The 12,223-nt window shown below is 35.9% G+C and overlaps 1 protein-coding gene across 6 annotated transcripts in view; it reads right to left on the reverse strand.

Annotated features, from left to right (window-relative positions):
• The window catches only part of QSER1 (glutamine and serine rich 1), a 79,382-nt gene that overhangs the window by 14,014 nt on the left and 53,145 nt on the right, over positions 1-12,223 (reverse strand). For all 6 annotated transcript variants that reach the window (XM_025879003.2, XM_073904790.1, XM_025879000.2 and 3 more), the window contains 4 exons: positions 9,386-9,711; positions 8,320-8,436; positions 7,599-7,732; positions 6,122-6,339 (listed from right to left, as the gene is read on the reverse strand). In XM_025879003.2, coding sequence (XP_025734788.2) covers positions 6,122-6,339; positions 7,599-7,732; positions 8,320-8,436; positions 9,386-9,711 — 795 coding nt within the window. The remainder of the gene's footprint in view (positions 1-6,121; positions 6,340-7,598; positions 7,733-8,319; positions 8,437-9,385; positions 9,712-12,223) is intronic.

Raw genomic sequence — 12,223 nt, forward strand, 5'->3', positions numbered from 1 at the left:
TAGGATACTGTTTCTTTTCCCCTGGCCCCACCACAGACATCTGCCATCAGATGTGCTACTCCAGAACTCATGGTTTCCCTAGATTAAAGAAACCATAAGACACCTAACATGTAAGTTAATATACAGTTATCTCTTCTTTTTTACTTCTACATTTAAATTATGCAAAATTCTGGTTTAGAGCCAAGGCTTATACAAAAAAAATTTTTTTTAAAGATTTTATTTATTTATTTGACAGAGAGAGAGACAGAAAGAGAGGGAACACAAGCAGGGGGAGTGGGAGAGGGAGCAGGCTTCCTGCTGGGCAGGGAGCCCGATGTGGGGCTTGATCCCAGGACCCTGGGATCATGACCTGGAGCCGAAGGCAGACACTTAATGACTGAGCCACCCACGTGCCCCGAAATTAAAAAAAAACATATAAAATAGCTCATATAGAGAGAAAATTTCACTGAAATTCAATGGAAAAAAACTGCAAGATTAGAACTATCTCAATTTTTACTTTTTTCATTCAAGTACATAACTTGTAAAAAAAAAAAACAAAACCACAGGTTCAAAATGGTGTCACCTTAGGTTAAGGCCCCAAGTCAGTACACCACCAAGACTTAATAACACCTAACTGTAGTTTCAAGCCCCAGAAATGTAACCATTAACCAGTTAGCACTAGGAAATTTACTGGTCAGCACTAGGAAATTTACTGATAGACCCCTTTCATTTCACCTTAGGAGGGCCATCTTGCCTAAACAATGGATTTTTTGCTAATAATTTAATTTTTTCCACTCTCTACCTTTAAAAACCCTTCCTTTTCTGTAGCCTTTTTGAGGTCCCTCTCCTTGCTCGATGGGATGCTGCCTGATCCATGAATCGAATAATAAAGCCAATTAATCTTTAAAATTTACTCAGTTGCACTGGTTGTTATTAACAAACTATTACCATAGCCTGTAATAGCAGTTCTTAAAGTATGGTCCCAGGACCTTTTGGGGTTTCCCCCCAAGATCCTTCTTCTGACGTTAAAATTGTTTTCATAAAATGTTAAATGTTATTTATCTTTTTCACTCTGTTCACATTTATAAAAATGATGGGTAAAACTACTGGTGCCTTAGTTAGCACGAGTTGAGGCAGTGACACCAAACTATACTAGTGGCCATATACTTTGCCATCTCACTGCCATGCATTTTAAGGGGGGGGAGCCAGTTTCACTTAAAAATAGTCCTGGGGGCGCCTGGCTGGCTCAATTTGATGGAGCATGCAACTCATGAGGTTGAGGTTGTGTGCTTGACCCCCATGTTGGGTAGAGATTACTTAAAAAGAAATTAAAAAATTATAAAAAAAGAATAGTCCTTGGTGAAGCAGTAAAAATTATTTGTATTAAATCTTTACTATTGAGTAAATGTCTTAACATTCTGTGTGATGAAATGAGAGGTACACAAGCACTTCTGTTATGAAGTATGATGGTTATCTCTCGGAAGAACATCTATGCAATTGTTTGAGTTACAAGATGAACTAGCCACTTTTCTCCCCATGGGACACCATTTTCATTTAAAAAGATGATTGACACACACATTATGCCTATTCAGACTTGGGTATTTGGCAGACTTGGTATTCTTAAAAATTAATGAAGTGAACCTGCCATTCAACGAAAACAATTGACAGCATTTGCTGCCAATGATAAAATTTGAGGTTTCAAATGAAAATTAGAATTTTGGAAAATGTGTATCTACCACTACGAGCTTGACAACATCCCACTATTTAAGGAGTTCACTGATGAGATCAGTGGTACTATTAATAAGTGTTATTTTTGATACTGTAAAAATGTATGACCTAAATGTAAGAGCTAAATCATGAATCTCTTAGAAGAAAATATAGGGGTAAATTTTCATGACCTTGTATTTGGCAATGGATTCTAAATATGACACCAAAAGTCTAAGCAATAGAAGAAAAAAGATAAATTTGGCTTCATAAGAATTTCAAATTTTTGTGCATCAATGGACACTATCAAAAGTGAAATGTCAACCTACAGAATAGGATAAAATATTTTCAAATCATGTATCTGATAAGGGTTTAATATCTAGTGTATATAAAGAACTCCCACAACTCAAGAACAAAAGGAGAAATGACCCAATTAAAATATGTGCAAAAGATCTGAATAGACATTTCTCCAAAGAAGATAAGGAAATGGCCAGTAAGCACTTGAAAAGATGCTCAACATCATTAGTTGTTAGGGAAATACAAATCAAAACTTCAATGAGATACCACTTTACACCTACTAGGATGGCTACAATAAACAACAACACACCAAAACCAAAATATAACAAGTATTGGTGAGGATGTGAAGAAATTGGAACCCCATGCATTGCTGGTGGGAATGTAAAATGGTGCAACCACTGTGGAAAAGTTTGGTGGTTCCTCAAAAAGCTAAACATATAATTACCATATGACTCAGAAATTCTACTCTAGATGTATTGAAAAAAAGATACAGATATTTGTATGCCAGTGTTCACTGCAGCATTATTTACAATAGTCAAAAGGTGGAAACAACCATGTCCATCAATAGATGAAAAGATAAACAAAATGAACATACAACGGATAAACTTATAATGGAAGAGTATTCAGCCATAAACAGCAATAATTGTGAAAACATGCTGTAACATGGATGAACCTTGAAAACATGTTAAGTGAAATAAGACAGGCATATTTATATTAGATATTTAGAGTAGGCAAATTCATAAAACAGAAAGTAGATTAAAGATTACCAGCAACTGGGGGAAAGGGAATGGAGAGTTACTGCTTAATGGTTACAAAGTTTCTTTTTGGTGTGATGAAAATGTCCTGGGGATAGTTGTGATAGTTGCACAACAGTGTGAATATAATTAATGCTACTGAACTGTACACTTAAAAATGGCTGTAACAGCAAATTTTGTTATATTTTACCACAATTTTTTAAAATGTGGAAAAAAGTGAAACAGAATATGTACATTAATGAGCTGATATATTTTCACATGACCAATGGATAATGTTACAAAATCATTCATGGATTAAAGATACATTCGGGGGTAAGACAAACCAATAGATTTTTAACGTAACAAGCATGAAAAGTCGAAAAAACTACTACTTGTTAAGTTTATAAAATAAAAAACTTTTGAGTATCAAATAAAAATATTCATACTTGTCTGAAAATTAAAATATTTTAATTAAAATATTCCTCCCTTTCCCAACTACAAATCTATACAAAGCTGGGTTTTCCTTTTTCTTGCTTTTTTTAAAAAGACTTTATATTTATTTATTTGAGAGAGACAGTGTGAGAACACAAGCAGGGGGAGAGACAGAGAGAGAGGAAGAAGCAGACTCCCCAGTGAGCAGGGAGTCTGATGTGGGGCTCAATCCCAGGAACCCAGGATCATGACCCGAGCTCAAGCAGATGCTTAACTGAGCTACCCAGGCGCCCCAAGGCTGGGTTTTCTTTATATACTTTAGCTGAAATAATAAATGTAGAAGCAAATATGAAAATGCTACTCTTCTAAAACTACTGTTTAGGAAAATACAGTTGTTAAAAAAATATTAATATGCAATGGGTTTATTTTATATTTTTAAAAAAAATTTTATTTATTTATTCGACAGATAGAGCACAAGTAGGCAGAGTGGCAGGCAGAGGGAGAGGGAGAATCAGGTTTTCGGCTGAGCAGGGAGCCGGACGTGGGGCTCGATCCCAGGACCCTAGGGTCATGACCTGAGCCGAAGGCAGCTGCTTAACCAACTGAGCCACCCAGGTGCCCCTGTAATGGGTTTATTTTATTTTTATTTTTTTTAAATATTTTATTTATTTGACAGAGAGAGACATGGCGAGAGAGAGAACACAAGCAGAGGGAGTGGGAGAGGGAGAGCAGGCTTCCCGCAGAGCAGGGAGCCCAATGTGGGGCTCTATCCCAGGACCCTGGGATCATGACCTGAGCCGAAGGCAGATGCTTAACGACTGAGCCACCCAGGCGCCCCATAGTGGGTTTATTTTAAATATATTTAAAAATTTTATTTTAATTGATATTTGGTAAATATAAATACATAAAGCCCACAAAAACACAAGTGTTTTGGAATCTTCAATAAATCTGAAGATTATAAGGAAGTCTTCAGTTTTGAAAACCACCAGCCTATAAATCTGTTTATTATCAATATTTGCCTTTTTAAGAAGCACTAAAAATGCTTACCTATTAGTGACACCTAGTGGCCACAACTTGAATTACCAATAAAGAAAAATTTTATCTTGATGTCCTTTGAGGAAGTGGTACAGTTGTGCACATTCAGAACCCAAAGCACTCTATTCTAAACAGTAAGCGGAATGCTAACTGCAAAGACTACATATATTGCCTTCCACACATACTCAAAGCACCGAGTTTCTTTATAAATTCTGATGTCCACACTTTCTAAGTAGCTTTTAAAAAACAACACACTTAAAGTAGACTTCTGCACTGAAGACTTTTTTTTTTTTTTAAAGATTTTACTTATTTATTTGACAGAGAGAGACACAGCAAGAGAGGGAACACAAGCAGGAGGAGTGGGAGAGGGAGAAGCAGGCTCCCCACCGAGCAGGGAGCCAGATGCGGGGCTCAATCCCAGCACCCTGGGATCATGACCGGAGCCGAAGGCAGACGCTTAAGGACTGAGCCACCCAGGCGCCCCTTAAGAAGACTTTTTGTTACAATTCTATTTCTATTCAAATAAGCTTTAAGATGTGCTCCCAAGCAATGATACCTGTAATGTCAGAAGCCAACCTGGCCATCAACCTCAATAGCACCCCCAATCCCAATTCATCATTCATGTTCAGCCTGAATTTCTTATGTGTCCCCCTCTTCCACACCTACTGCTGCAACTTAGGTTCAGACTTTCAATTTATACCTGAACTATGACATCTTATAATTCAAATTCCAATTTCACCCTGTTTGCTCCCTACTTAAATCCCTCCAGGGACTCTCCTGGGCTTATAGGATCCCAGGCTTTTCAGCTTTAGCTTGGCATATGCAGCCTTCCATCAACCTTTCATCTTTTTCTGCCTACCTCCAACTTTATGCTCCAGAAGAAGGGTCACCAATTTTTTTCTGGAAAGGGCCAGGGGCAAATATTTAAGGCTCTAATGGTCATATGCTCTCTGTAGCAACGACTCAAATCTGCCACCATAGTAGAAAAGCAACTATCTGAAAATATGTAAATGTATTCATGTTCCAATTAAAACTTTACAATAGGCTGTCAGTCAGATTTGGCCCACTGGCCACAGTTTGCCAACCCCTGCCCTAGACAGAACTTCTTGATGTTTCTTGCGTATATTACATGCCAAGCTTGATGACTAATGGAACGTGTGCTGGTATATTCTTGTGTTTTACAACTAAGGTTTAGTTTCTAATAAAGTAAATACATCTATATCTACATCCAGCCTACAAAAATGCTCTTTGGTGTCTTCAACAGTTTTAAGAGTATAAAAAAGTGTTCTACAGTCAAAAAGTTTGGTAACTGCTGATCTATTTCAACCTTTTCATTTTATAAAAGAGAAAACTAAGGCACAGAGAGGTTACCTAGCTTAGTCAAGGGCAGCTGGTTGGCTAGGGGCAGATACCCAGCAGTATGCATGATATTATATAATAAACATATTCCATATATACATAAGTACAATTATTATATATATATTACTATATTAACTACAGTTTCAGAGTTGCTGCTTCCTAGACTCATTTTACTCTTTTCTTCTGGCATAAACATGGACTCAGATGTTTAGAACAGGACTCTTAGTATAAATTATCTGATCTAATCCCCATCCAATCCAAAGAGGTGAGATAACTGGCATTAGTATGGTTAGAACTAAAAACAGTCTTCTTTCAGTTCGCTGCTTTTTCTACAAGGTTGTATGTGTGGGCAAACTGTGCTTTCAATTAGTGTTCAGGGAATGTGAATTTGTGTTTGTATGTACATATATATGTATGTATGTATGTATTTTTTGAATTTATTTTTATAAAAGCCTAGGCTGAACCTAATTAGGTAAATCCCCTGAAAGATAAAACAATTTTGAATTGTGAGCATTACTCCTTCTCTCTGTTCATGTAGATGATCTAAAGTTATCGAGGTATTCATTTCATGGAGAACTTACCCTCATCATCACTACTACTAGAATGGATCTCAGGAGAGGAGTCAGATTGGGATGATGAAAACTCTTCTTTCCATTTCTTCCGTTTCTTTGGTGGTGGCTCAGCCTTTACTTTCAGCTGTTTAACTTTGGGTTTCACGGAAGGGGCTTTTGTAGTTGTAGTTTTTGGTGTTGGAGGATCAGAAGTTTTACTGCTACTACTTGGCTTAGCCTGAACAGTTCTGCAATGTTACAGACAAACTTCATTAACACACTGAATTCTTGTCAAATTAAATGAATTAGACCAAAAATGAGTAACGCTAGTGAAGAAAAGTATATTACTTCACCAACACCTCCAAAATGAAGTCCAAGTTCTATATCTCCAGTGATGATTCCCCCCTCCAAATTCTCCTGAAATACACTCTTAACCACTGACATTCAATATTCAGTTATTAAAGGAGTATTAATTCAATCTCTGTTTCTCTCTCTCCACTCCTTCTCTCCCTTTATGAACTCATTTTCCTGCAGATGAGGCTGTACAACCAGTGATCAAAGGCTTTGGGAAGTAATGCATGATACACCCTTGATAGCCACATCTATCTGACCATCTGAAACCCTCACAGGCTCTGGTGGAACCAGGTTTTGATGTGGAGATCCAACTATACCTGTCCTAGAGCCCCTCAAGATTTTCTGTGTTATTTCTGGAGATCCGAGTGGATAAAATTTCACCATAAAAATAAGGTGTGCTGCTTTCAGTAAGCTGGAATCTTAATCAAACTAGACCTTCCTAGCACTAGACTGAGAATATCTAGGGTCATACCCCCTTGTCCCATAGAGATTACAGGAATGTGGCTAGGTCATTTGTCTTCCAGATTCATGTTCCAGATAACCCAGAATCACGATAATTAATATATGATGGTAATTCTATTGTATACTTGCTTAGTAATGTATAGGTTTTACAATTTTTTCTGAAAATTCATTTCAGCTAAAATTTGACACTTCATTATAATTTTCATTTTATGGATTAAAAAAAGGGGCTTCAAAAATGTTGTGTTACTCTAGGTCACAAAACGCTGGACTCAAAGCTTTTGACTCACCCATTTCCCCCCCAACTACATGAGGGTAACACCAAAAGGACTCTGGGAAAGAAAAAAGTACCCATCCTACCATAGACAATCATGAACTTTATAGCCCCTATCTCATTACTTCAAAAGGAATCACTTATTACAGCGGGCACTGAATTTTCAAACTTGTATATCAAGGAAAAAACAAAACAAAACCAGGCTCTTTAATTGATGTAATTATTTATATAAAACACTGCCAGGGTGCCTGGCTGGTTTGGTCAGAGGAATGTGTGACTCTTGATCTTGGGGTCGTGCATTCAAGCCCCACATTGGGTATAGAGATTACTAAAAAAAAAAAAAACCTTAAAAAATTACATTGCCAAAAGTAAGTCCTCCGATAATTGCTATATAAATATATTACATACAAAAATAAATACCTGATAGTTTGTGAAGGCTTATTTCTTGGCTTTTTGGAACACACTCTGACATATTCCTTTTTGTTTGTGTTTTCAATGAACTTCACATATATCTTTTTGTATTTACTCTTTGCATCTCCAAAATACCCAAGGTACTAAGGAAAGAAATACTCTGAATTACATACTTATACATTCTGTACATAACATATTTGTTGGCTTGACTATCACATTGCCATCCTTTAAGTTTTTCAAATGCAGCTCTGGCCAGGCTACTTTTCACCCTCAATAAAAATGACCTCAGGCTTATTCTTAACTGCAAGCCCATACATAGAAGCAATCTCATTTGGCTAATTACCAGATGCTTACTTACTCAATGCTATTAAGTAACTACATTAAGTACAAAAGAATCATTTCTGTAAGTCTTCTGGTAAATCAGGATGTTTGACTGGCAGAATAATTAATAGCCTCTGAGTCCATATGAACTCTTCATAGACTAATAACAATTTTAAAAAAAGTTTACATATTAGTATAAAGTGATTTAATTTTAAAAAGCTGGTATTTACATACTGATTTTATTTTAAAATCAGACTATCAGAGTATCATATATCAAATTTTATGCTATTTTATACCAGAAATGTTCAATATAAATTACATATAAATTTAAATCATTCTGTATTTTCCCCAGGATCTCTATTTTGTCAAAAAAACCAGGAAGACTAACGGAAAGAAGCATTTTACTTACACTATTGGTAGCAGCAAATTCTCTTTGTCCATCTCGAATTTCAGGAACAAATTTCTGTAATAAAGCTTTCTGTACTTTCCAAATAGCTGGGGGTTCTTTTCCTGTTTTTAAAGCCTCCTGTAATATGTAGAATTAATTACATTTGTAAAAACTAACAACAAATTCTAGATTTATAGACTCTTAAGAGCTGAAAGGAAAATTAAAGACCTATCTAGCTAAACTTTTGCTTTTTACCTACCTGAACTTTTGCAACAATTCTTATAAGCTGGCTATTGAGTCTCTGCTAAAATTCTTCCAGAAATATGCATAGTAGCCCATTACCCTTCTGTGTAACTACTGGAAAGTTTTCCTCTAATAATACTGTCATACATTATTGATGCAATTTTATAAGAGTATGTGTGTATTAAAAAAGACCAGAAACATACAAGCTAAAATATTAACAATAGTTAATTGTGAATGGAAGGCATATAGATAATTTGAAGGTTATGTTCGTTCCTCATTATACTTTTTAATGCCATTCCTCTCTGCCCCAATTAAAAAATCAAAAGCAAGCAAACAAAACCCCCCAAAATAGGTTTTCTTAAACCTATTTTTTAAAAACAGCTAAAATTTTCCAGTACGAAATTTGACATTCTATGTATGGTTCTACAATTTGCAATTATGAAAATAATTCTATGTTTACGTCATATTCCTGTTATTTTCTTTAAACTGTTAAATTAAAAAATCATTTTCGCCAAACTCCTAATGATACAATGAATTGGGAGCCTTGAAAAAAATTAACATTTCAAAACAGCTCTAATTACTAGTACCTAAATGCAACATAGTGACTAGTCAGAAATACGTAAAACTCAGATATAAGTCAAAATTATTTGACTGTTTTCTTTTTCAAAATATCTGACACCTGCTGGTTTGATTTTATTATTTAACAATTATAACTTAGAATAACTATCAAAATAGAACCTTTTGCAATTCAAGCTAGATCATACTATTAAAGTCATTATGAAGGCTTATTACAGGGCACGCCCACTAAACTATGACCTTTAAAACCTAAGAACATTCAAATCACCTTAAAAGTCTCTATGTCTTCTATCTTGACCACAAATTCATCACGCTCTCTGTATTGGCCTTCTCCTCCACTTTCTGTGTTTTCCTCATCTGTAAAACCTTCTATGGCAACAGTGTCCTGTCCTTTTGCAAACTGGTCTGAAGGAAGACCATCAAGTTCGCAGGGTTTTGGGGGTTCTGTAGAATTTATATTTTCCAGGATATTTACTGTAGATGAAGCAGAGGGAGGTTCTTGCTTAACTGCACCCACAGTGGTAGAGGACGGAGTAGCAGTACCAGTAGTATTGGCAGTTGGGCTAGTAGTTGCCACCCGTACGGCTTCTGAAACTAGATCAAGCAAATGCAAATCAGTAAGACAAATAAACATTTATTTGCTCTGAGTAAAATCTGAACAGTTTAAAAAGAAAGACTTGATTATTTTTACCATCAAATTGTTTGAAACAATGAATACTACAGTAAGAAATTAAAGAATGGTTGTTAATTTCCAAGAATCAAAGTGATGGAATTACATCTGAGTGACAATCAGACTGAGTCTCCATCAACCTACACTTACCCCTAAGTCCATTCAGCAGCAACAAAAATATTTTAAGTAGAGACACAAAAGTGATGCAAGATAAGAAAGGGTCAGCTGACCAAAGCTGTGAAGAATTCCTAGAAGAAAAGCCGATTTGATGTGGGAAGGGAAAACAACACCCCCAAAATACTTTGAAAAAGCTTTAAGAGCTACAGAAATAAAAAGGATTATAAAATAATATAAAAAATTGTATGCTAACACACAACTTAGATGAAATGGACAAATTCCTAGGAAGATGAAAAGCACTGAAAAGGACTCAAGAAGAAAAAGAACATCTGAATAGACCAAGTACAGAGAATAAAAAATTAAAAAGTATCCCACAGGGCGCCTGGGTGGCTCAGTTGTTAAGCGTCTGCCTTGGGCTCAGGTCATGGCCTGGGGTCCTGGGATCGAGCTCCACGTCGAGCCCCACATCGGGCTTCCTGCTCCACCCTCTCCCACTCCCCCTGCTTGTGTTCCCTCTCTTGCTGTGTGTCTCTGTGTCAAATAAATAAATAAAATCGTTAAAAAAAAAAAAAGTATCCCACAAAGATAAGCACAGGCCCAAATGAGTTCATGAGTAAGACTCTACCAACAGTTATAAATAAGAATGAATACCAATCCATCATAAACTTGAAAAATAGGAAGAAGCACTCACTTTATAGGACTAATATTATTCCAATACCTAAACCAGACAAAAACATCATGAAAAAAACATAGGACCATTATCCCTCATGAATATCTTCAAAAATATGAGCAAATCAACCAGCATATAAAAAGAACTATACATCATGACCAAGTGGGTTTTATCCTAGGAATGCATACCTAAACAGCAATCAATCACACCATATTATGAACAAAGGACAAAAACCACAGGATCATCTCATTAGATGCAGAAAAAGCATTTGGCAAAATTCAACATCATGAATTTATTTATTTCTTTTAAGATTTTATTTATTTATTAGAGAGAGAGAATGAGAGAGAGAGAGAGAGAGCATGAGAGGGGGGAGGGCCAGAGGGAGAAGCAGACTCCCTGCCGAGCAGGGAGCCCGATGTGGGACTCAATCCTGGGACTCCAGGATCATGACCTGAGCCGAAGGCAGTCGCTAAACCAACTGAGTCACCCAGGCGCCCCTCAACATCATGAATTTAAACACTTGTGATAAAAACACTCAACAAGCTAAAGACAGAAGGGAACTTCTTTAACCTGATAAAGGGCATCTACAAAACAACCTGATATCATACTTAATGGTAAAAAAACTAGATGCTTTCCCCTAAGAAAGATGTCTGAAGAAATAAAACAATCTTTATTCATAGATGACATGTCTTGTATACAGAAAAGCCTAAGGAATCTCCTAAAAAACTATTAGAATTAATAAGTAAATTCAGCAAGTTTTCAGGGCATAAGATCAATACATAAAAATCAATTGTATTTTTTTTTAAAGAAGCTCTACACCCAACCTGGCTTGAATTCACAACCCCAAGATCAAGAGTCGCATGTTCTACCTACTGAGCCAGCCAGATGCCCCCAACTGCATTTCTATATACTTGCCTGCAATGAACTATCCACAAATTAATTTAGGAACACAATTCCATTAATAATAGCATCAAAAGGAAAAAAATCTTTTAGAAAAGAAGTGCAAAGCTTACATTCTGAAAACTATACACATTGTTGAAAGAGTTCTAGTGTTCAAAAGCCTGGTTATCCAGGAGGAGAGTAAGATTATTAATAGATTTTGAGAGGCTGAAAACACTGTAATTCCTATTATAACCAGGAAAAGAACAGAAATATTTCATCAAAATAATCAGGGATTGGGAGAGTAGATGAAGATAGGAATGAAACAAGACTATGCATGTATCAATGATTATTAAAACTGAGTGATACATAAATTGGTTTTGTTCATATTTGAAATGTCCTTAATAAAAAGCTAAGCAAATATATTTTTAAAAAGAATGTATAACTTTGGAATCAGTAGAGGAAAACTGTATCAATACTGTATAATGCCCTTTTTATGAAGCTTTAAAACAAGCCAAACAAAAGTACAGTGTTCAGGTATAGTATGGCATAGTATAGAATAATATAGTATCTAGATATAGAGGTTATCAGGAGGTACAAATTCCAGTTATAAAATAAGTAACAGAGACGAAAAGTACTGCAGAGGGAATACAGTCAATAATATTGTAACAAAGTCATATGGTGACAGATTGAGAAGTATATGGAGTTGTTGAATCAGTAAGTTGTACCCCAGAAACTAATATAATATTGTATGTCAACTATGCTTAAAA

This window comes from Callorhinus ursinus, unplaced genomic scaffold (assembly GCF_003265705.2).
Source record: "Callorhinus ursinus isolate GAN/ISIS: 27379988/994484 unplaced genomic scaffold, GSC_fseal_2.0 scaffold21, whole genome shotgun sequence".
NCBI classification, from domain to species: Eukaryota; Metazoa; Chordata; class Mammalia; order Carnivora; family Otariidae; genus Callorhinus; species Callorhinus ursinus.